This window comes from Pongo pygmaeus, chromosome 14, assembly GCF_028885625.2.
Source record: "Pongo pygmaeus isolate AG05252 chromosome 14, NHGRI_mPonPyg2-v2.0_pri, whole genome shotgun sequence".
Taxonomy (NCBI): Eukaryota; Metazoa; Chordata; class Mammalia; order Primates; family Hominidae; genus Pongo; species Pongo pygmaeus.
Genome location: NC_072387.2, coordinates 37,777,262 through 37,802,831, shown reverse-complemented (window position 1 = coordinate 37,802,831; position 25,570 = coordinate 37,777,262). Strand labels below are relative to the sequence as shown.

General features: G+C 41.1%; 1 protein-coding gene across 4 annotated transcripts in view; it reads right to left on the bottom strand.

The window, feature by feature from the left end:
- Positions 1–25,570, bottom strand: part of MTUS2 (microtubule associated scaffold protein 2) — a 703,857-nt gene that overhangs the window by 222,369 nt on the left and 455,918 nt on the right. For all 4 annotated transcript variants that reach the window (XM_054446532.2, XM_054446530.2, XM_054446533.2 and 1 more), the window contains one exon: positions 2,887–3,048. In XM_054446532.2, coding sequence (XP_054302507.2) covers positions 2,887–3,048 — 162 coding nt within the window. The remainder of the gene's footprint in view (positions 1–2,886; positions 3,049–25,570) is intronic.

Sequence of the window (25,570 nt, the reverse complement as noted above, 5' to 3'; positions counted from 1 at the left end):
CACATATTCAGAATAACAGCAGATGCAGAATCACAATACTAACACTACCATCAATAATTTCAGATTTTCGTTGCAATTCTTTCTGAATCTGAGGTATACACCGTTGGGAATGTACTTCTCTGTGTGGTTATGCCATCAATGGGCTATGCAATTACTTCCATTTGTTTAATTTCATTTTTGAGTTTTAGATATTATCTTTTAACATCTAATGTATAATGGTGTAAAATATCTATGTAATTTCAAATCTACAAAACAAGGTGCATTCAAAATGTATCATTAACCTATATCTCTATTCTCTCCTTTTATTCCTTCTTTCACCCTGAAGGCCATCATTTTTTAAAAAAAGTATTAGCTTATTCTTCTATTGCTTTTTCTTAACAGAAGTTCATATAAAACATTTTCCTATTGTTTAGATGAAACCTAGTCTACTACATTTTTTCCTCCATCTTTTATTGCTCAATGACCTCCTGGAAATCACTTTCTAGTAATGTTAATACAAAGAGCTATTTCCCCATTCATATAACAGCTACATAATACTGCATCCTGTGGATATACCACAATCTGTTCAGTGAGCCCCCTATTAATGGACATTCGAGTTGTTTTCAGTCTTTTTCTACTTCAAAGGGTGCTGCAATGAATCACTCCATACACTGTATTCTTGTCAGTCTACCTTTTGGAAAGACTCCTCGGCATGAGACTATTATGTCAAAGAATAAATGCATGTATGATTTTGTTAGATACTGCCAAACTCCTCTTCCTAGTTGTACCATTTTATATTCCCACCAGAAATGTATGAGAATGCCTGTTTGCTTGCAGCCTCACAAACAGAATACGTTGTCAAACTTTTGGATTTTTGCCAGTATAACTGGTAGGGTATCATAATCTATTGTAGTTTCACCTTACATTTTTCTTATCAGTGAGGCCAATTATTATCCTTTCATATGGCTAAAAGCCCTTTGCCTGTCTTTTTCTAAGAACTGTCTTTTCAAATTCCTAACCCATTTTTCTACAAGTGGCTCGCAAAGTGTAATCCCTAGTCTAGAGGCACCACCTGGGAATTTGTTAGAAATGCAAATTCTCGAGCCCCAAACCAAAACTACTGGACCAGTAACTCTGGGGATAAGGCCCAGTAATCTGTGTTTTTACAAGCCCTGTAGGTGACACCGATACACTAAAGCTTGAGAAACACTGGGCTATAAAGGTTGATTCAATCACTGTGTTTTAACATACCATAGGGTTGTCTAATTATTTTCTAATTAAACCAAGGCCAAACTGTTAATAAATTGTAGCTGAAAGATTCAAATGCCATGTGATATCCAGTCATTCATTTGTTGATTCAATAATTAACCCATAGATGTTAAATACCTACTGTGAGTCAGTCAGTGTGGCAGGCAATGAGGATGCTGTGTTAAAATAGACACAGTCACCACCCCCAGAAGCTTACCTTCCCCTGAGGAAGAACAAAACTAAATGAGCCAATTTAAGTCTTAACAAAGGGAACTGCAAGGTGCTGCTAGAGCAAGAGGCTCCAGCTAGTCTAGTGGTCAGGGAGATGCAAAGTAAAACAACTTTGGGATAATACTTCACTCCCATCAAGCGGACCAAAATTCTAGAAAGGGATAACACCTATTCCTAGCAGGGATATGGGTGGAGCCTCTCTGAAAGGCAATCTATCCACATCTATTAATGCATCAAACAAAGCAACACTACTCCAGGGAACTAATCCCATAGAAACAATGCCACCCACTCAAGGCTGTTTATTGCAGCATTGTTTGTTGTGGCAAATACTGGTTGCAAAATGAATACCCACTAGTGAAGGAATGATTGAATAAATCATGGCATATCCACAGCATGCAGCCATTGAAAAGAATGAGCCCTACCATTGCCAAGGGTATTTCTATGACCTACATTGAGTAAGGAAAGCAACATGTAGAAAAATTGATATAATGCAGTCTCATTTAAAAATATCTATAAAACCTGTATGTTTACATATGTATATACATTGATATGACGATACATTGATACGAGCATAGAAAAAATATGGAGGAATAAACACTGGTATGGATGAGCCATCTATGGTGAATTAGGGCTCAACATTCATTCTATCATCCTGATAAATTTGCCTTCTATAATGTAGAAAAAGAAAAGCTAGGAACAAGATACACAAACATCCCTGCAGGCAAATAGATGCTCCTGTGGGAGGGATGGGAGGAGAAGCATAGCAGGGGTCACAACTGATGCTGCCTCGGCACTTTCTGCTGACAAGCACCTGTGCCAGTTACACCTTTGAGTCAGCTGAATTCTGCATGTGAAGTCACTAGCTTTGTGGGTATGCACAGGTAGGGCACGGGGATCAGTTTTGCTGGACTGAACCCGGCAGGCACAGTGTGACTCTAGAGCCAACCCTACCATGGGAGTAGTGGATCCATCCCTGGATCCTAGCTTTGGAGATGTGAGCCTAGAGCCAGCAGACGCATGGCGCTCCCGGACTGCTGCAGAGGCAGCACTTCTCTCTGGGGTTCTGGGGCTCATTCCTGGAGGCGCAGCCTGAAGCTTGCTATCCTACAGTCCTTGCGATGATATCGTGAGCACCCGCTTCCCTGAGCCAAATGCCAGCTTGCTTAAAATAGCTTGGTTCTTGCTTTCTGAAACGGAAACTGTGTGATTCAAAGGGTTACCAGTCATGGGAAGAGTGAGAGGCAGTTACGAGAATTTAAACATGAATATATGAAAGTGCCTTAAAAGCAGTGGTATTATTGTTATTAACTATCATTTAATCAATCATCCCTTCTAAATAACTGATGTGCACAGGGGCTTTCAAAAGACTTTTTATTAATGCAGAAAGGGCACTCCACCATGGAGCCTCTCCAAGGCACAAAGTCTTACCAGCGGGTGTGGAAGTGGATTTTGGCGCTGGAAGTAAACTCCTGCGGGGTGCTGTCACACTGGAGGATGCTGGAGGGGCCACCCGGCCGGCCCCCTTGGGTGTGTCCTTAGAAGGCAGAGATGCCTTCAGAACTGGCTGTTCTTCATTCCCAAAGGTTGAACCTGTGGGAGGCAGACAGCGTGTTAATTATAACTTCATGAAAAATGGATGGAGCCCTCACCATTTGCACTTGCCAACCAATCCTACTGCCGTCATCTGCTTTAGAACTTGACCTGATTCTTAGTGAGTGACCTTGAAAAGTATTTTTCTGGAACCCTATGTAGAAAAGAACTCCCTTTAGCCACTGCATAAGTATCTGTCACACAAATCCTGTGCACTAAAAGGGGCTCCACAAAAGCCAGGAGCAGCCTGCATGCATGCACGCACACACACAGACATACATACACACACACACACATAGTTCGCTTATGTGTATGTGCAAATGTATGTGTATATAATAAACACTTATTTGATAACTCAGAATGAACAGCCTTTTATTTTTGAAATACAGCGTGAGTGACCCAGAAGTAAGAATAGGAATATACACATGTACCATGAGCCCAGGAATTTTATTCAGAGCTCCCTGAAATCCTGCTCATTTGACCTCCAGAAGAGGAGGCTTGGGATGAAGGTAGAGGGGTAGAGAGCATGGGGACAAGAGAATCTCTCTGAAACTCAAGCAAGCTTTCTGTTTGAAAAGCTGAGGTCTCACCAAACTGTGAGGACCCTGAATTACTTCCAAGGTAGAAGACATTTATTGATAATTACAGTTTACTAGTCAATTTAGAAAGAGCCTCTTTGTTTATAATCCACTGCTCTGAGGCTCTGAAGATATGGCATACTGGGATTGTGTTTGTGTCAAATTTAAATATGCAAAGTTGTTTGGCCTAAACTTTTCTTCTATATCTTTCTAAACCTTGTGGTTAATACATTTTCAATCTCTTAAAGACAATGACATCACTATCTATTCTCTGTTAAAGGGTAAGTCTTTATAATATACTTCTGAGTACAGCTGTGAGGCTAATCTATTAATTTAGAGAGCCTGAATGCATGGAGATTACCACTTGTTTGGAATAAAACAGTCCAGTGGTAGGAATATGACCATCTACCATGAAAAATAAGCCATGACAGCTGGATGAAGTATACAACATTTTAGTAAAGGATTAAATTTTTTGTTTTCATCCTTTTCAAAGGTTAGTCTAAACATTCTATTTAGATAAGGCCTGCATAAAAATGATAACATTATTAAAATGGCTTTAATGTTCCTAACATCCAGGCATTTTATTCAACCATTTAGAGTAAGAGATTGTTGTTTTTCTCCCTCTTAACACCTGAAATTCTGTTTAAAATTGTGGAGATTTCTGTTGTTTCTAAAGAAAAGCATATTTAGGAAGAAATCAAAGAATGTACTATTTCTTAAAACAGGACCTATGCCCTATAGTTCTTTTAAGGTGCTGTGCAAGGTTTTTAAAATAGTTCTACATAGGACTAACAGAATGTATTTGATCTATGCAAAGAAAATAAATGCAATGAAACTCCATTGAAAGGATCTGCACTGTATCCTGAGTGTCAGATAAAAAATAATGCAGATAAAAAATATGTTTGATGCAAACCTAACCAGGAAAAGCAACACCATGAACTTGCAAACACAGTGAGCCTCAGCTTCTGAATTATCCAGTGGATGTACCAGTCCATTGCTAGAACTCAGAGAATCTCTCAGGGATTGAATGATATTTTCACATGGGGCATGGCTCAACCACTAGAAATATTTCACAAGTAATTATCTAATGTCTAGCCTCCTGCTGACATACTGCCAGAATAATCTGTTCACTGAAATGTGTAGCAGAAGCTGAATTGAGCATGAAATCTCTCACACAGTCTTTTATTTAACAATTTATGAAAATTTCTTAAGAAGAGAAATATTTTGTATCATCTGTAGAGTTCAAACGCACTTGTATCAAATCCTCTTGCATCTGGCATCATTCTCTTACATGAAATTTATTATTCTGTGAACACGTCAAGTTAGAGATTTGGCTGCTCTCCAGGCTGGGAAGTAATTCATCTGTTTGAAGTACAAGTATCAGGGAACTATGTACTTCCCTCTGAGAGAGGGCTTGAATTACCAAAAAATAAAATAATATAAAACACTATTCTTATCTATTATTATGGGAGACAGCTGGCAATAAACAGTTCCACTCTTTGAAAACTGGCTTAAGTTGGCTGGTAATTAAAGATGCATTATTCAGTAAATGAAAAATACTCTGAATTTGGAAATGGCTGTTCAATCTATAAATGCTCCCAGTACTTCACAATAATGCTGACAACATTAAACCACTGCTTGGTAAGAGGAAGAAAACAACTGGAAATAAACTGCTTGTGTGAGCCAGAAAAATGTTCTGGAGAATTCAGCCAGTGGAAATGGTTCACATGGCTAATTCAGTCTTTTCATTCCCAACCAATCTGAACCAACTCCAGCCTGAACAACCCAGGAAATTTACCTACCCTTCCATTTGACCATAGCACAGAAGAAACATCAGCAAGGTGGTTAATGCTGCGGATCTGGGAGCAAGATGGCTAGGGTTTGAATACCACCTCCTCTACCTACCACCTCTCTTGCATCATAGTTTCTTCACTCATAAGAGGGGATAGTGATAATCTACCTCACAGAGCTGTTTTGAGAATTAAAGGAGCTAAAGCCAGGAAATTTTTTAAAAAGTTAATGTAAGAGTTGATATGAAAAAATACTTAGTATCTGATATATAGTATGTTCTATGTGTTATTAATGTACATGCTAATTTTAAGTTCTAGGGCTAAGTTATTACAGCAAGTCAGTTTTTCTTGGGAAAACCACTTGGAAAGTATTCAAGGATTAATATCAGATGGGCTGCTCGACGTGAGAAGAAAGAAAAGGACTGAGGTAAATCTGATAATACCTGTAGGATGAAAGACTAAAGAGAAGAGTGAGAGTATGATTGTCTTAAAAATATATGATAAACGATTTCAGACATACAAAAAGGTGAAGATAACACAATTGACCATCAAGCTTAAGAAGTATGAAACATCATCAATTCCACTGACAGTGAAAAACTGCTATGACAGGGAAGTTTGCTCAGTTTCCTGGATATTCAAAATTGCTTTCCAAATTGCTTGTTGCAATTCACATTAACCAGAGGTAGTAAATGTAGCATCACTGGATTTTAATTTTGGCAACTGTTTTAATTTTATTAACTGGTTTTAATTTATACATTTCTGACAGGTGGCAAGGCTGAGATTTTTTTCACATAGTTATTGGCTACTCAAGTTTTTCTCTTCCATAAGATGCCCATTCATAACTTTTGCCCATAATTGACGTGGTTAGCCTTACTTCTTTAAATAGTCTGGACACATTCTTTATTGGATTCTATATTGGGTATCAGTATATTGGATATTGATATATTTCAAATACTCCCCCAGTCTTTGGCTTGTCTTCACACTTATGGTGCCTTTATTCAGAACTTTCTCATTTTAATGCAACTGATTGTCGTCAGTCTTTCCCTCCTGATTTGTACTTTGCCTGTCTTAGACTTTCAGTCTCTCTCCTGAAATCATAAAGATGTTCTCCTATGTACTGTTTGAAAAGTTTTAAAGTTCCGTTTTCACATTTACATCATCAATCCACCTAGAATGTTACATTGGGAAGAGACTGAATTTGTTGGTGTTGTTTTCTATATAGCAGCCCGCTGTCCCAGGCCTGTATATTAAATAGGCTAACTTCCTTGAATTATCTGCCAAGCCAGCTGTTATATGCCAAGTTTCCATTCAAACATGATTTATTGGGGCAGACCCACAAACAACCCCAAAATTTCAGTACTTAACATAGCAAAAGTTTAATTTGTGATCATGAATCATCTTTTGCAGGTGCTCTGGATGGGCTGCTGCCTTGTGTGCTCTCCTTGGATGAATTCAGGGACCAAAGCTCTCTTCATCTTGAGCTTTTGCCCTACTCTAGATCTCTTGAGAACTTAACAGTCAGCTGGTAGACAGAGGAAAGTGAACTGTTCACAGGAAGATTTCATGGGCCATGCCTGGAAGTGGCGTGTATCACTTCTGCCTTCAGTCTACTGGCTGGAACTCAGTCACAAGAGCCAGCAAGGGAGGCTGGGAAACGCAGTTTAGTTTATGTCCAGAGGAAAAGGGAGTGGTTTGATGAACAAATATCCACTGTCTGCCACGTGAGGCTCCATTTCTGAGTTCTCTATTCCATTTCATGGGTCTATTTGTCTATCACCATGCCAATGCCATACTGCATTTATTCAGTACAATGTAAGATCAGTCCTGGTATACTAAACCTGTATAAGACAAATATCACAACCTTGAACTTTTACTTTAAAAATTGTCTTAACTATCTTTGGCCCTTTACTTTTGCACATAAGTTCCAGAATCAGCTTGTTAAGTTCCATGAAAAATGTCAACATTTTCAATGGACACAATTAAGTCTTCTTTTTCCGACTGCAACATAACTGAAAGAAGAGCAAGCACAGATGTAAAATCAGCAAACATGCTGAGTAATAATTATACCCTAGGACCATGTTACATGATAGAGATACAAAGAAGGCTTAGTATCATGAAAAAATAAACATCAAAACAAGTGTCTCCAAAGAGGGGCAGCACTACTCCACTGGGGATCAACATTTATGAGGATATTTTGGGCTGAGGCAAGGCTGGCAGTTAGTGGCGCTGTCAATACCTCTGTTTAAAAGACATGCAGAAATGTAAGAGACCATAGAGAACAGAGGTTAATAACTGTTAGTTGAAGCGTATGAAGTAGGGAGAAAAGGCATTTCCAGTAAACAATCATATGTCATTGAGAGAATTTCCCTATACTATTCTTTTTTCTTATTTATTTATTTACTTATTTGAGACAGAGTCTCCCTCTGTCCACCAGGCTGGAGTGCAGTGGCATGGTCTCGACTCACTGCAACCTCTGCCTCCTGAGTTCCAGTGATTTCCCTGCCTCGCCCTCCCGAGTAGCTGGGACTACAGGCGCCCACCACCATGGCTGGCTAATGTTTGTATTTTTAGTAGAGATGGGGTTTCACCATGTTGGCCAGGCTGGTCTTGAACTCCTGACCTCAGGTGATCCACCCACCTCGGCCTCCCAAAGTGCTGGGATTACAGGCATGAGCCACTGTGCCCAGCCCCCTATATTATTCTTAAATATTGAGCTGGTTGGTGGCCAGCTCATTCTCCTTAACTCCCTTCCTGTGCCCATGCCAGCGGGACACTCTGCTTCCATCACACTGTTTTCCCCAAAGGATGAAGGTATTCCACTGCTCACAGGAACTAAAGGACTATAGCCTCTTGCTTCACTGCTGAACAGTGGTCATCTTCTGTAGATATCCGAATCATCACATCATCAACTTACCATTTGCAAAGTAAGATCTCCTTCATTAGAGTAAAATAAAAGGTATATATATTACTGAAAAATTGCAAGGTTATATATTCCACATGATTACAGAATCCAGCTGGGTCCAGTTCAATACATAAACCGAATCTCTCTACAATTTTCTCATTAAACTGTTAGGACAAAATGCTCTTTCAGCATTAAATCCTTGGGGAATGCAATCTTCTTATTCTTCCTCCAGGGACAGTTCCTACAGTTCATTCCTCACAGTGTGTGGACCCCCTGAGCTGATCAATTGCATCTATCAAAATCTCATGGAGTTGAACTCTTACCTCACACCATAATTTGTTTTAAATTAGCAAAAACTAATTTAAAATAGATCTTATACCTAAATGTAAGAGCTAAAAATATATAACTCTTAGAAGAAAACACAGGTATAAATGTGAATGATCTTGGATTAGGCAATGGTTTCTTAGATGTGACACCTAAAGGTCAAACAAGTTGAGAAGAAGACATATATCCCACTCCTAAGTACATACCCAAAAGAAAAGAAATCAGTGTATTGAAGAGATCTCTGCATTCCCATGTTTGTTGCAGCACTATTCACAACTGCCAAAATTTGGAAGCAACCAAAGTGTCCATCAATAGGTGAATGGATAAAGAAAATGTAGTACATCTATACAATGGAGAACTATTCAGCCATAAAAAAGAATGGAGCCCTGTCATTTGCAACAACAGCGATGAAGCTGGAGGTCATTATATTAAGTGAAGTAAGCCAGACACAGAAAGACAAACTTCCCATGTTCTCACTTATCTATGGGAGCTAAAAATTAAAACAACTGAACACATACAGATAAGAGCACAAGGATGGTTACTAGAAGCTGCAAGGGTAGTGGTGGGTGGGAGCAGAGGGAGTAGGGATGGTTAATGGGCACAAAAAATAGAATAAATAAGACCTAGTATTTACTAGGATAACAGGGTGACTATAATTAAAATAATTTAATTATACATTTAAGAATAACTAAAAGAGTATAACTAGATTGTTTATAACACAAAGAATAAATGTCCGAGATAATGGATACCCCATTTACCTGATTTGATTATTATGCATTGTATGCCTGTATCAAAATATCTCATGTAACCCATAAATATACTTACTATGTATCCACAAAAATTAAATATAAAAATATTTTAAAAGTTTTTAAATCCAAAAAACAAAAAAAAACTTAAGAAGTGAATGGACTGCAATGAAATAAAAAATCTGTGCATCAGAGGACACTATTTAAAAAGTCAAAAGGACTCAGAATTGGGGAAAATATTTGCAAGTCATATCTGATAAGGGCCTAGTATACAAAATATATAAAGAATTTTTATAGGCTGGGCATGATGGCTCACACCTGTAATCTCAGCACTTTGGGAGGCCAAGGCAGGAGGATTGCTTGAGGCCAGAGTTTGAGACTAGCCTACACAACATAGTGAGACCCTGTCTCTACAAAAAATTAAAAAAAAATTAGCTGGGGCATGGTGGTACACACCTATAGTCCCAGCTACCTGGGAGGCTGGAGTTGGAGGATCTCTGGAGCCCAGGAGGTCAAGGTTGCAGTGAGTTGTGATCACACCACTGCACTCCAGCCTGGGTGAGAAAGTGAGACCCCGTTTCAAAAACAAAAAGAATTTTTATAAACTCAATAAAAAGCCAAATAACCCAATTAAAAATGAGAAAGGGATTTGAATAGACATTTCCCCAAAGAAGATATATAAATGGGAAATAAGTACATGAAAATGTGTCCACTTGTCATTAGGGAAATGCAGATCAAAACCACAATGAGACACCACTTCAAACCCAGTAGAATAGCTATAATAAAAATACAGACAATATAAAGTATTGATAGGGATGTGGAGAAACTGGAATCTTCATACATTGCTGTGGGAGTATAAAATGGTGCAGCTGCTTTGGAGAAAAAGTTGGTAGTTTCTCAATGTGTTAAACATAGAGTTAGCCACGCGTGGTGGCTCACACCTCTAATCGCAGCACTTTGGGAGGTGGAGGCGGGCGGATCACAAGGTCATGAGATCCAGACCATCCTGACTAACACGGTGAAACCCCGTCTCTACTAAAAATACAAAAAATTAGCCGGTTGTGGTGGCGGGCACCTGTAGTCCCAGCTACTCAGGAGGCTGAGGCAAGAGAATGGCGTGAACCTGGGAGGTGGAGCTGGCAGCGAGCCGAGACCACGACACTGTACTCCAGCCTGGGCGACAGAGGGAGACTCTGTCTCAAAAACAAAAAAAAAACAAAAAACAAACAAAACAAAACAAAAACCCCATAGAGTTACCATGTGATTTAGCAGTTCTGCTCCTAAGTATAAGCCCAAGAAAACTGAAAACATATGTTCACATAAAAGCTTGTATATGAATGTTCATAGCAACATTATTCACAAGTCAAAAAGTGAAAACTACCCAAATGGCCCCCCATCAACTGATGAATGAATACACTAAATATGGTATATCCATACCATGGAACATTATTCAGCCATAAGAAGAAATGAAGTAATGATACACGCTATATAACATGCATGAATCCTGAAAACATTTACAAAAGGACAAATATTATATAATTACATTTATATGAAATGTCCAGAATAGAGAGAGAGACAGAAAGTTGACCAGTGGCTTTCAGGGGCTGGAGGGAAGTGGAGTGACTGCTAATTGATACAGGCTTTCCTTCTGGGGTGATTAAATATGTTCTGGAATTAAACAGGGGTGATATTGCATAACCTTGTGAATATACTGAAAGTCACTAAATTATACACTTTAAAGAGGTAAATTTTATGGTACTTGAATTATGTCTTAAAAAAAAATCTCAAAAGATTTTTTTCTCTAGATCCCCTGGCTGGAACAAGTTCCTTAAATTGTGATTCAGCTCTTCACCTCTCCCCTGAGAGACTCCTAGTGTTCTTTTCTGGTGAAGTTTTTATTCCTATTCTCTGTCCCCTATCTCTGCATTGTGACTCAGTGGATTCCAACCAATCTGTCCCAGGGTTGTTCTGTCTTCTGATAACATATTCTTACATAATACTAAAAAAAGCATTCCTGAAACCTACTATTGCATCCCATTCATTAAAGCAAAATGACCAAGCTCTTATGTAAGGAAGGTGATATCAGTTCCTCCTTAAACCCCTTCACTTTTCTCTTGTACTCCTGCAGAATTAGGTGTAAGTCTGAGCTGCTCCGGTCCTACATTACTGTTACGGTTTGAATGTGTCTCCTCCAACATTCAGATGTTGCCAGTGTGATAGTATTAAGTGATGGGGGCTTAAAGGTGATTGGGCTATGAGGGCTCTTCCCTCATGAATGGGATTAAGGCCCTTATCAAAGAGGCTTCACATCGCCTTTGGAACCTGGCCCTTCCTCCCTGCTTCCACATTCCTTCTGCCATATGAGGACACAAAGTTCTTCCCTTTGGAGGGTGCAGCCCTCACTAGACAACCAAAACCTGTCAGCCCCTTGATCTTGGACTTCACAGTCTCCAGAACTGTGAGAAAGTAAGTTTCTGTTCTGTATTAATTACCCAGTCTATGGTATTTTGTTATAGCAGCACAAAGAAGACTAAGACAGCTGCTGAAAAAGGAAGACACATGCAAATTCAGGCCAGAGAAACCTGTGCTAAGGGAAGAAAACTCTCTTGTAAAATTTTTGGGACTGGGAGGAGGAAGGTAGTTTTATAGGTCACTTGATATCCCCCTACAAAGTAATGAGTGATTCCTACTCAACCTCCTCAAAAGGATAATTGACTGTGACTGACGTTCGAGTGAGAACTTAGGGCTTCTGATCCATATTCAGTGCACTTTCCACTACTTCATTTATTGGGAATACCAATAACTCAGCCTAAACTCCCAAAAGAAATAATGGCAACAGGGTATAAACACTAACCAGACCAAAATGAGGGTCTTAAGGAAGAGGAAGGCTGCAGAAGAAAAGCAAAACAGTCATTAATAAGAGTTTGGCATCATAGCCAAACTCTAAGAAATGAGTTTCACTGACTTTGGATATCAATATTATAATCATTAAACTATTCTCTTCATTGATTTTTTTAACAATCCTAGGCAATCAAATTGTATAATGTTCCGGCTGCATGATTAGCTAATTGATGCACATTTCATTGACTTAGCAGCATTTATCACCTGGTGATAATATTTAGTTTAATTATTAAAGTATCAACTGAATGTTTTATTTCCCCATTCTGCATATTTTAACCGAAGTGTGTATTTTCTTTCTCACATTAAAGGCCTAAAGTAAACCTGAGATCTTGCCATTGCCACAAAGCTATTTATTTCTTTTTCAAAATGAAATATTTGACTAAGAAAAGTTGAGATTCCACAGAGAAAACGTTAGATATGAAAAGTTTCAAATTCTGGATCTCTTTCAAAGAGGAAGCATTAAGACTAAGAGTGAGGGGAAAGTTTTAAAAGATGGCTTAAGCACAATAAACCCTCACAGCAAGCTTTGGTGCTTATATAAATCCTTACATCATCTATCCATGAAACATTGATTGGTCACCCTTGATGTTTCAGGCACTGTGCTAAACCTCAGGCATAAGGAGATGAGGGGTCTGGCCTATAATCCCCAGAAGTTCATATTTCATGTGACTGGGTCCATTTGCAGAAATTCAGGAAAGATACAGTAAGCATTGAGCAAATGCTGTCTGATGTTATTGTTATAAACCCACACTTGGCAAATCACTGATGAACACATGACCTGCTTGGTCCAGCAAAGGAACAAGACAGAAACACAAACTCCAACAAACAGGAAGAAAATGAGCATATCTTAACAGTACCAAGAAAGAACAAGAAGAGCTCAGCCCAAGGGGATATGGGAAGGTACTAACAGAGACACTCAAGGTGGGTTTTGACAGTTAGGTGGGACTTGGACCTGTAAAGACAGGGAAAAACTGTGAAGGAGAAGGGATGGCATGAGTAAAGACCCAGCATTAGGGAAATGCATGATTGGCAAGGAGTCTGGTTTGGTTGAAGAGTAAAATTCGGGAGGAAAAATGGAAAATTCAGGAAGAAAGACAGATGGAGGAAGATAGTAGCAGACTCTTCTCATAACCTCTCACTCATCCACCTTCACTCAGAAGCTGTTGCAGGGACAGAAAGTACAAGTTAGGCCCTAATTAGAAGAAGTTGCCAATGGTAGATCCTGGCAGAAACCGAGAGAAGAGGAATCCTTTACTAGGAGATCAGGAAGCCAGAATGCATTTCAAAGATTTATTTCCAGTCCTATTTTTAAAGGCATAGACTAGAAGGATGCTTAAGGTTACAGGCCCCACAAGAATTTGAAATAAAGAAGAGGATATCTTTAACTTTAAATTTCTAACTTTACTTTCAACAGCAGAATGCCTCTGAAACTCTTCAGTTTACAAACTTAGTTGGGTAAAGTCAATAACATTTACAAGGGACAGAGAAGACGCTCTCTGATGGTGACCGGTAAAAAGGAAGATCCCCGGGTTTGCCCTGAGAGCATGCCACAGCTCCCTGATGCGGCTCATGTGCCCGCCATCTGCTCAAGTGGCTGTGTGCCTGTCAGAGAGCCGTGCCAGCTTCAATAGCAATCAGATGCCACCAGATGCAGGATAAGGAGCAGCAGCTGCTCGACAGAAAGGGCCTTGTGATGCTGAGAGCTCACAGGGCCAGCCGCATGAGCTTCCATACACAGGGAGCGTGTGCTCATGCTCAGGGCATGGTACCAGCCCCACGTGCCTGTCCACATTGTTCCTCCCCATAGGGAGAGATGAAACTTCAGAGAACTAGAAACTCAGAGAATGCCAGGGGGAGACCTCAAAGAGGGGGAGTTCCCATTTGTGCCTCTCCACCTCCATCCCTTTTCCCAGAGAGTTTCTCTCTGCTGAACTGCTTAGCCCTCAGGGATTTGCTGTCACTAAACTGTGCTTGGCTTTGACTCGCTTGGCTCTAAGAAGTACTGCTAGAAACTTGCTCATGTTTTGTGACAGGCATGCGGCAAAGGATGCTGTCCACTGCACCTGAGACCTCCCTTTGGGGCCGGACTCCTCCTGAGGGGGGTGCTTTACCTCAGGGGCACCATGAATCTTTCAACACACGGTTTTTTGCTCTTTGATTTGGCTGCCTCTAGCAGGTCCCTGTGGTATGCATTTTTAAAATGGTGGTAAAAGCACTTAATAACAGACCTGCCCTCTTAAATGGCAAGTGTGCAATCCTGCTTTGTTAACTCGAGGCATAAACCTATACAGCAGCTCTCTAGAATGTATTCATGCTGCATACATGAAACTTTATACCCAATGAATGGCAGCACCCCCACCTCCCCTTCCTGTAGCCCCTGGCAACCACCATTCCATTCTCTGCTTCTGAGTTTGGCCTTTTTAGATACCTCATGTTGAGATCACATAGTATCTGTGCTCCTGTGACTGGCTTATTTCACTTAGGATAATGTCCTCAAAATTCATCTATGTTGTCAAAAATGGCAGATTTTTCTTCTTTTTCAAAGACACTGTGGTTTCCGCTTAATGTAGATACCCCATTTAAAGACAATCCAGTCATCTGTTGATATTCGTTTCCACATCTCGGCTATTGTGAAGAGTGCCACAATGAACGTGAGAGTGTAAATATCTCTTTGAGACCCCGATTTCAATGCTTTTGAGTATATACCCAGAAGTGGGACTGCTGGATCATATGGTAGTTCTAGTGTTAATTTTTCAAGGAACCAGTGAACTGTTTTCCATCATGGCTGTACCATTTTACACCCTCACTGACAGTATACAAAGGTTCCTATTTCTCCACATCTTCACCAACATGTGTTATCTTTTGTCCTTTTAATAAGAGCCATCCTAACAGGTGTTAAATGTTATCTTTGTGGTGTGGTATTCATTTTGGATGTGTTGATGTTAACTCTGGCTTCGTATCATTTTCTTACCTTTGTTATTTCTTCCCATGATTTCCTTATCTATTTTTTTTAAATTTTACTTTATTTTTTGAAACTTGAGGAATGTAAAACCAATAAAGCTGTCCCTGATTTACATTCTCAATCCCTCGAATCTCAGTTGCCTTTTAGGAAAGAGCAATGATGGCTTAAGACAAATTGGCGGACTTTTATCCACTCTCCAGCAAGGAAAGGCAGATTCTTCTCCAGGAGGAGATTGAGCTATGAATCTGACCTAAGGACAAATGGGCACTGGGGAATGACTGTTAGTTGTTAAGCTAATATTTTGTCAAATTTAATTTTGCCCTGACTATATTCATTAATTTTATTATACTAGTTACTGAGCATGTTCCTGAGACACTTCTGCCCCTGTCCTGCCCCTGTCCAATTCTGGAGCTCATGTTCTTGAGTTGGGGATAGACAATAAATACAAAATAGCATAAAGAGAGGACAAGGCAGGAGGATTGCTTGGAGCCAGGAGTTTGAGACCAGCCTGGGCAACATAGGGAGACCCTGTCTCTACAAAAAATAAAAAATGTAAAAAGCTTGGCATGGTGGTGCACCTGTAGCCTCAGCTACTCAGGAGGCTGAGGTAGGAGGATTGCTGAAGCCTAGGAGTTTGAGGCTGCAGTGAGCTATGATCGCACAACTGGACTGTTGCCTGGGATCCTGGACAACACAGAGAGACCCTGCCTCCAAGAAAGAATAGAATAATTATGGAATAGAATTCCACAGTATGCTATACAGTGCAAAATGCCATGAAGAAAAACAGAGCAGAGTGTGGGGTAGAGGTTGTGACCTGGGGAAGGCCTCACCATGGAGGGCTGTGGAAAGATAAGACCGGAAGGAGGTGAGGGAGAAGACAAGAGAAGAATGAGGGCAGGGCTCGGGCCAGCAAAGGGACGAGCATGGCTACCACAGACAGGAGGAGGAGAAAGCAGAGAGCCAGCAAAGGGGCAAGCATGGCTGCCACAGACAGAAGGAGAAGAAAGCGGAGCATTTGATCTGAATGGTGATGAGGAAGACTTGGAGGGACTCGGGAGCATCGTGAAGACTCAACTTTCACACACACAGAGTAAAACAGGAGTCATTGGAGGGACACAGCTTGACCCTCAGTCTCTCCCTGTCCCTTGACTCCTTCCTAAAACTGAGCTGAGCATACTTTATCTATTTTCTCAAAAGGCCTCTTCCTCAAATCCGCTGTCCATCTCAAAAAACATTCTCTTTTCTATTTCACAAAAACCTTCAAAGAGCTTATTGTCCTTTCCTCATTCTTGCTACTCATTCATTCCTTAAATCTGATGCCTATCACACACCAGGGCCTGTCGAGGGATGGGGAGCTAGGGGAGGGAGAGCATTAGGAGAAATACCTAATGTAGATGATGAGTTGATGGGTGCAGCAAACCATCATGACAAGTGTATACTTATGTAACAAACCTGCACGTTCTGCACATGTACCCCAGAACCTAAAGTATATTTAAAAAATCTGATGTCTACCTTCAGATTACCTTCCTTAGGATTCTAAATGATCTCTTAGTTACCAAATACAACAGTCTTTCACCTGTTTTCATTTTCCCAGCTAGTGTGCAGCACCAGAAGCTTCTGAGCACCCCTACTTCCTTTGACTCAGTGGCCCCTTCCTGTCTCCCACCACCCTTTCTTTCTCATTCACTGGATGTCCTTTCTCCCTGCAACCCTTGGATGTAGGCCTCCCTGCTGGTCCACAGACTTTCTTTTCTTTTCTTACACCCTCTCCTTTGGGGGCTTCGTCCCTTAGATCTCGTGATATCAACCATGAACGCATGTGATCCCCACATGGTCATAGAGAATCCCAGCCTATCTTCAAGGAATCAGTCCCACATTGTAATGTGCCCGCTGGAACAACCGGGTGAACTTTCAAACTCTACATGTTTACTTATTCAATTCATGCATTTATTCAATAAATAACTGCTGATAGCTCTGGGCCAGGCCCTGCCCTAGGTAGGGGACACAGGCAAAATGTGGGCCTGTCTTCACATAACTTACATTGCAGCAGTAGTGACAGGCCACAAGCAAGTCCAGACAAAATCACCACACACTAAGATTTTTTATGAAAGAAACACAAGGGACAGAACTAGAGAAGGCACTCAAGGGTGGACAAGGAGAAACCCACTTTGGAAGGCGTGGTTGGGAGGACCTCTTGGAGGAGTTGGCATTTACAACAAACATTCCTCTCAGCTGCGCCTACCTCCTTTATGTATTATTGACATCATTGTTATAGAAACCTAGAAATAAAGCATCAGAATCGTCCTTGAACATACCTTTCCTTTGTATATACCAATGCAAGTCAGTATGCTTGTGTTTCCCTTATGGACTTCACATATAAATCCCCCCTCTGCTCCTGTGATGGGCACCAGGTTAGCCCTTCGTTCCTCTTGCTGAGACAATGGCACCAGCTCCTCTTCTTCCCCGGCTCCTTCATTCAGATCATCCTCCTCCTTGTGCCTGTCATTCAGTCTGAAGCACAGATGACTCAATGTAGTCTTCTAAATAAAGTCCAAACTGTTCTTTCTGGCATCTGAATCTTTCCCATCCGATTTTCTGCTACCACATCAGGCATAGTGTAAACCCCAGGCAGGTAGGATTCCATCCCGTGGCTTCCTGTCCTACTTACTTCATACAAGGCTGTGCTTGAGATGTCTGCTGTCCAAGCAAATAAATTACTGGCTGCAAATCTGTCCCGGGGGCCACTTCCTATCATAGCCACATCTTTTTCCCAATTCTTGAACCCATAGACTCTCTAAAAGCTTCACACTTTTTGCAACTGCTCCTGGGAAGGTAGTCACAGTGGGCATGACCAAGGTGGGCCATGTATAGTTTAAAAGTTAGGGATCATCTATAATATAGTACGATCATTTTCTAAAATTTTTGAAAACAATATGCAGAAAGATAAAAATCAGAGTTTATCAAAATTTAATGGTTTTATTTTGTGGGGGTGGGGGGGGTGGATAATTTCTGCCAAAGCACCACTACTCTTCCCCAAGAGAGGGTGCCATTTACCTAATAATTTTCCTCTGTCATCGTTTAGTTTTTACTTTGGCTTCATCGTAAGCATTAATCTCTGGGTTTGATAAAGTTTCAAAGGCTAATAGTTAAGTGGTTAGGACTGCTTGGGTTCAGATCTCGGCTCTGTCTCTTACTTGTGTCTGACTTTGGACAAGTTGCTTAATCCCTCTGTGCTTCATTTCTTCATCCTTAAAATGGGGGTAAAAGTGGTACCTAATTATTGGAATTGTTGTATGAAAAGAGTCATTAGAGTAAAGTGTTTAGAATATTGCCCAGAACGTATCAGCACTCAGTGGTAATGCCACTGATAACACCCCCATTAACACAACATGGAGCCTTAGTCACAGCCCATCAGTCTTTTGACCTCCCTTTTTTTCCTGCCACTGGTCCTCCTATGGCTTCATATCTTTCCAGGGCAATAACTATGATCACTCTCAGTGGTCTGGCTCGGAAGAGGCAACCCTAGAGAATGGCGGTGATTTTTCCATCTGTCTTTACTCAGCACCCTAAGTCCGAGTGAAAAAGGGAGAAACACATAGGATGCTGATTTGGTTTTGATGTGTGTCCCCACCAAATCTCATGTTGAAATGTAATCCCCAGTGTTGGAGGGGGGCCTGGTGGGAGGTGTTTGAATCATGGCAGTGGATTCCTCATGAATGGCTTAACCCATCTCCTTGGAGATAAGTTCTCATGAAACCTGGTTGTGTAAAAGTTTGTAGCAGACCCCTTCCTTGCTCCTGCTTTTGCCATGTAAAATTCCTGCTCCCACTTAGCCTTCTGCCATGAGTGAAAGCTCCTTGAAGCCTCTCCAGAAGCTAAGCTGATATCAGTGCCATGCTTCCTATAAAGCCTGCAGAACCATGAGCCAATTCAATCTCTTCTTCTAAATTTATAAATTACCCAGTCTCCGGTATTTCTTCATGGTTATACAAGAATAATCTAATATGGAAAACTGGTATTGAGGAGTGGGGCATTGCTATACAGATACTGAAAATGTGGAAGCAGCTTTGAAACTGGTTGACAGGCAGAAGTTGAAAGAGTTTGGAAGGCTCAGAAGAAGACTGGAAGATGAGGGAAAGTTTGTAATTTCTTAGAGACCATTGAAATAGCTGTGCCCAAAATGCTGACAGTGATACAGACAGTGAAATCTAGGCTGACAAAGTCCGAGATGGAAATAGGAATGTATTGGAATCTGGAGCAAAGGTCATCCATGTTATAACTTTGTAAAGAACTTGGCTGCATTCTGTTCATGCCCTAGGGATGTGTGGAAGTTTGAACTAATGAGTGATGATTTATAGTATTTGGTGGAAGAAATTTCTCAACAGCAAAGTGTCTAAGGTGTAGCCTGGCTGCTTCTAACAGCCTATGCCCAGATGTGGGAGCAACTAAATGACTTAAAGTTGAAATTCATATTTAAAAGGGAAGCAGTGCATAAATGTTTGGAAAATTTGCAGCCTGGTCGTGTGGCAGAGAAAAAGTAAAGAGGAATTCAATCAGACTATGGAGCAACCACTTGCTAGAGATATCTGTATAAATAAAAGGAAGCCAAGTGCTAATATCCAAGGCAATGGGAAAAAGACCTCAAATGCATTTCAGAGACCTTCACAGCAGCCCTCCCATCACAGGCCCAGAGGCCTAGGAAGGAAGAATGGTTTTGTGGGCCAGGCCCAGGGTCCTGCTGCCCTGTGCAGCCTTGGGATATTGCTCCCTGCATCCCAATCACTGTGGCTCCAACCTTGGCTCAAAGGGTCCCAGGTACAGCTCAGGCTGCTGCTTCAGAGGGTGCAAGCTGCAAGCCTTGGCAGCTTCTATGTGGTGTTAAGCCTTCAGGTACATAGAAGAGTGCAAGAGTTGAGGCTTGGGAGCCTCCGCCTAGGTTTCAGAGGATGCATGGAAAAGCCTGGATATCCAGGCGTGAGCCTGCTGCAAGGTCAGAGCCCTCACAAAGAACCTCTACTAGGGCAGAGGCGATGGAAAATGTGGGTTTGGAGCCCCCACACAGAGTCCCCAATGGGGCACTGCCTAGGGCAGCTGTGGGAAGGGGGCCGCCATCCTCCAGACCCCAGAATGGTAGATCCATTGGCAGCCTGCACCTCTCAGCATGGAAAATCCACAGGCGCTCAACTCCAGCCCATGAGAGCAGCCTTGGAGACTAAATCCTGCAAAGCCACAGTGGGGGAGCTACCTAAGGCCTTGGGAGCTCACCCCATGCACTAGTGTGCCCTGGATGTGGGACATGGAGTCAAAGGAGATTATTTTGAAGCTTTAAGATTTAGTGACTGCCCTGCTGGGTTTTGGACTTGTGTGGGGCCTATTGCCCCTTTCTTTAGGCCAATTTCTCCCTTTTGGAATGGGAATGCTTACTCAGTGCCTGTAATTACCATTGTATATTGGAAGTCGATAATTTGTTTTTTATTTTACAAGCTCATCAGTGAAAGGGACGTGGCTTGTCTCAGATGAGACTTTGGATTTTGGACTTTTTTAGTGATGTTAAAATGAGTTGAGACTTTTGGGGGACTATGTGCAGGGGATAATTATATTTTGGAATGTGAGAAGGACATGAGATTTGGAGGCCAGGGGTGGGATGATATGGTTTGGATCTGTGTCCCCACCAAATCTCATGTTGAAATGTAATCCCCAGTGTTGGAGGTAGGGCCTGGTGGGAGGTGTTTAGAACATGGGGGCAGATCCCTCATGAATGGCTTGGGCCATCCTCTTGGTGATGAGTGAGTGAGTTCTCATGAGATCTGGTTTTGTAAAAGTGTGTGGCACCTACCCCTACCCCTCGATTCTCTCTCTTGCTCCTGTTGCTGCCATGTGATGTGCCTGCTCCTACTTTGTCTTCTGCCATGAGTAAAAACTCCCTGAGGCCTCCCCAGAAGCTGAGCTGATACCAGTGTCATTCTTCCTGTAAAGCCTGTAGAACTGTGAGTCAATTAAACCCCCTTTCTTTATTAGTTTCTTAGTCTCAGGTATTTATTTATGGCAATGCAAGAACAGCCTAACAGAGATGCATTTCACTACTCCCCATTCATCCAGAGAAAATATTAACTTCTCACTAAGCCAGAAGGTAGCCTTGGGTCTTTCTCAACACAGAACTCCAGGAGCCCAATAAAGAATTCCAGCCCTAGACCAGAGACCACACCCTTGTCTATACCTAATGTGCTGATCAAGAGGAAGACATACTTCTATAGGTCAGGGGCTGGGAAGAAGATGGTAACTCTAGGTCCACAGGAACTTACTGGATTCCTGCTATAGGGTCTAGTCTCCTTGGGCTCTTCTGGACAGGCTTTGCAAGCAAAGTCTTTAACAGTAATAAGAGTGCCATACAGTACAGTCAAACACCATAGGCTCAGCCCAAGTCCCATTCCAGCTTTGAAACATACTAGTAACATTCTTTTAAGAAAACGAATTAATCCTCTTTTGTTAAATGGCTTGTTTACCTTCTGTCATTAGACTTATCTGAGAATTAAATGAGAAAGTGCATATAAAGCACTTTACAAAGTGCCTGGCACACAATATATGTTAGCTGACACCATCAGTACCAGCACCAGCAGAAGCAGCTCTCTTTCATCAGCTGTCATTTCTTCAAGATTCCCATCTGTCCCACAAGACCCCAGATGGCACCACATTTTATGAGATCCTGTCTCATGCAAGCCCCTATAGCAAGCCTTATGGAAATATCTTCAAATCATCCCTAACTTCACCAGATGAACAATTCAAGCGAATGATTTGTGCAAGTGGCAGGTATTGACACTGACAGTCCTCCCCACCTTCACAAGCTTCTACTGCTCTAGGAAGTAGTTTTCCCAGGGCCTGACTGACTGAGGACCTCAGCATCTCAGTGTCCCAGAGCTAGTCATAATTCCTTCAAACTTACTTTTTTTTTACACTAATCACAATTTAATCATTACGGGGGGAACAAAAAGTTCTCCTGCTTTTTATCCATCCCCTCAACCACCCAGACACTCAGACACTCCAGAGAAGCTTCCATATCTCCTCTGGAGTCCATTTTAATATATGACAAAAAGAGTCATCTTTCTTATTTCTTTTCAGGAAACGGGAAATATGGGTGCAGATGAACTGGTAAAATGAGACTTATAGTCCAGGGACACAAATGTAAAAGAGAAACGAGGCACAAATCTGAGAGAGCTGTGGCATTCTGCAACCACAGGCAAGTCTAGCAGTTCTTCGCAGCCCAATTAAATGCCACCTTCTCTATGATTCAATTTCCATGTGGATAACAGAACTACTTTAAGAAAGACACAGCTGGTTAACAAAGAAGGCAAGGGCCAGGAGTGCTAACACTGACTCTCTCAAAGTTATAGAAGTAATCACAGAAGATCAAAGCCAGCATCACCCAGCCCAGGACTTCCGAACTTCTGGCACATACATGGCTTAAAGCTTTCTTTTGATTTGGGAAATTTTCTTTAATATTAGCCCAGTCACATTCACACAGGAGAAAATTTAGTCAAATATTGATGGAGGTTAGTTACTTAAAAGACCAAAGGCTAATATACCAAGAGACCTTGAGTAATTAAAGGCAACTTTTTACCATTCCTCTTTTATATCAATTAGACCCATTGTAATAAATCCCTTTTCCCTATGTGAAGTACTTAAAAGCTTGAGCCATCATCCATGAACACTCTAACTTTAGTTCATCATTGTCTGAATCTTTCAGTAGTTAATACCTTGGGGAAAATATTTAAACTGGAGCATTTTAATTATATGCTTAGTGTGGAAGTTGTTAAAAGATAAGAGCATCTGATGTGAACCCAATTTAAATTCTGCTGAAGTTATTAATATGGTATAAAATTATAGAAATGATCAAGGGCTTATATAGTAGCTTTTATTAATAGAGCAATAAGAAAGTTTAGGTGCTCTATTTCTGTAGCTTGGATTTTTTCTGTTCTAAAATAGTCTACTTTTGTGTCAGAGATCTGATTAGTTATATTGAGGCTTCTGAGGGACTTGTGGATTATTACATATCAGACACTGCTTTAGTCAGCCACTTTTGAAAGCAAACCAAGTTCAAACCCTGAGAAACCAAGTCAAATGTTGAAAAGGGGATCACTGTACCTGAGCCCTAAACCCCTTTCCTGTGTATGTATGAACACTTCAGGGACTGCGAGAAGGAGTCAGATTGTACCATCTGGTTGAGATTTCTTGCACTCTTAAAAAGAATCCTTTGACTTAGCTTCTGGGGAATATGAAATCTTTAAAGGAGAAGAAATTGAACAGTCTCCTAGGAAACAGACCGCGTATTGGCCTTAAGGAGATATGTCAACTTGTAAGTCAAAATAATATTTATTCCTTGAACTTGAAGCTAGTTTCTCTCCCCTCTTGGGAGCTAGAAAACTCCCTCTCCTTTCAGGGTCCAGGTGGATGATAATCTTCCTTTTCTTCTTGTTCAGCACACTGATTTTATTGCCCGACACAGCTGCAGGACTCTTTCCCTTTAGCCTGGAGTTTTTCAACAGCAGCACTACCCACATCTTGGACCAGATAATTCTTTACTCGGGGCAGGAGTGCTGCCCTGTATATTGTAAGAGGTTTAGCAGCAACCCCGGCCTCTACCCACTAGATGCCAGTAGCAATTTCCCTTTCTCTCCATACCCAAGTTGTAACAATTAAAAAATGTCTCTAGACTTTGTCAAATGTCTTCCAAGGGGAACACTGCCCCGATTAAGAACCACTGCTCTAGCTGAATAAAGGACTGAAAGATTTATCCAAAATACAGTCCTTACTTGTCTCAGTGTAAAATGAGACTGGTAGCATAAAAAAATCCTGCTGAGTTAGCTTTCTAGCTAAAAGCATTCACTCATTTTGTTGGTGAGTGTTAATTCTTTAGCTACATGGGGACTATACAGATATGTGTTTTCAATATTCAACCATGTTTTAACCCATTTATGCCAGAGGTTGTAAATTTTTGTGTGTGAAAAATCAGACATTGGCAATGACATTGAGCAGTAGGATATAAATAACTCCCACAAACTTAGCGTTCCAGTAATGGAACACTAGGCATAAATGGGTTCATGACTGTTCAGTGGTAGTGCCTCTTCTGCTTTCCATATTTATTTTCTGCTCAGTCTCAATCAGAAACTGGGGGATGGGACTGAACTTGCCTGATTCTGACAGCCTCGGTCCAAAACCTTAATCTTCAGGAGCTGTACTAAAGTCCAAAGAAAAAATATCTTGAAAACATAAATAGCAACTGATTTCAACTGAAATTGTGTTGTGTTCTATTGGGGAGCCCAATGGAAAACAGATGGTGCTGCCTTTCAAGCAACTTAAATCATCATGGTTTAGTGGAGAAGATTTCATTCACTGAAAGCATCCTATGGCTATATAGAGAAATAAACAGTTTTAAAAGTGCTAAAATTACTAGACTCATCTATCAAAACAAAGTAAATTCTTTTCTTTGCTCCGGCTGTTGGCTTTGGTGAAAGTAGAGTGTGGTCACTGGGTTCCATGGTCACTGGGCACCATGGCAGGTGCTGCCACAGCACTGGGTACACAGCAACTTTGGGACCGTGACCTGCCTCAACCTGTGTTCTCATTTGTAACATCAGAAAAGCAAGCACTGTTGGGACTGAAAAATCATGTATAGAGTATGTGATATGTGGTACACACTAAAGAAAGGTTAGGCTCCCCTCTCCTGGCCTCTGAAAGTTTCTGATGATCTTTTCCTTGAAAGCCTTCTTTAATAGAAAATGCCAAACATCAAGAGACCTATTTTTATTCATTTTTATTGGTAACTCTTTGATGGGTGTCTGCTATCCCAGCTATCATCCATGCAAAATAAAATCGCAGACATCTTCAAATCTATCATAAAATCATTTGAGCAAATAGTATTCAAACTGTTTTTGCAAATTATCATAAACAGGCTAATAAATAAACTTTACCATCTTTTTAAAGCCTCTAAATTTTTGGGTGATATAAACAAAGGCTTCAGTTTATCCCTTTCCTGAGGGGAATTCCCCCAAGGAAGATGCCAGCAGCTTCAACACAAAGTCTTAAGCAGGGAAGAGACAGGTGTGTCTCTTTGCCTCTGAATTTTATGACTCTGATATTGCTCGGGCCCTCCTGAACTTGAATTCTTCTACACACTCTTCTCTCTCTTCAGTTGCTTCTTCTTGAGGTGCTCCAATAAAGGCATATCTCCTGCTGGTTGATCATGAGGGGGCCACCCAGGCACGAGCAAACACTTCAGTCACCCTGTCTTTCCACAGTGCAGGGTGACGGACCAGCTGTGCGGG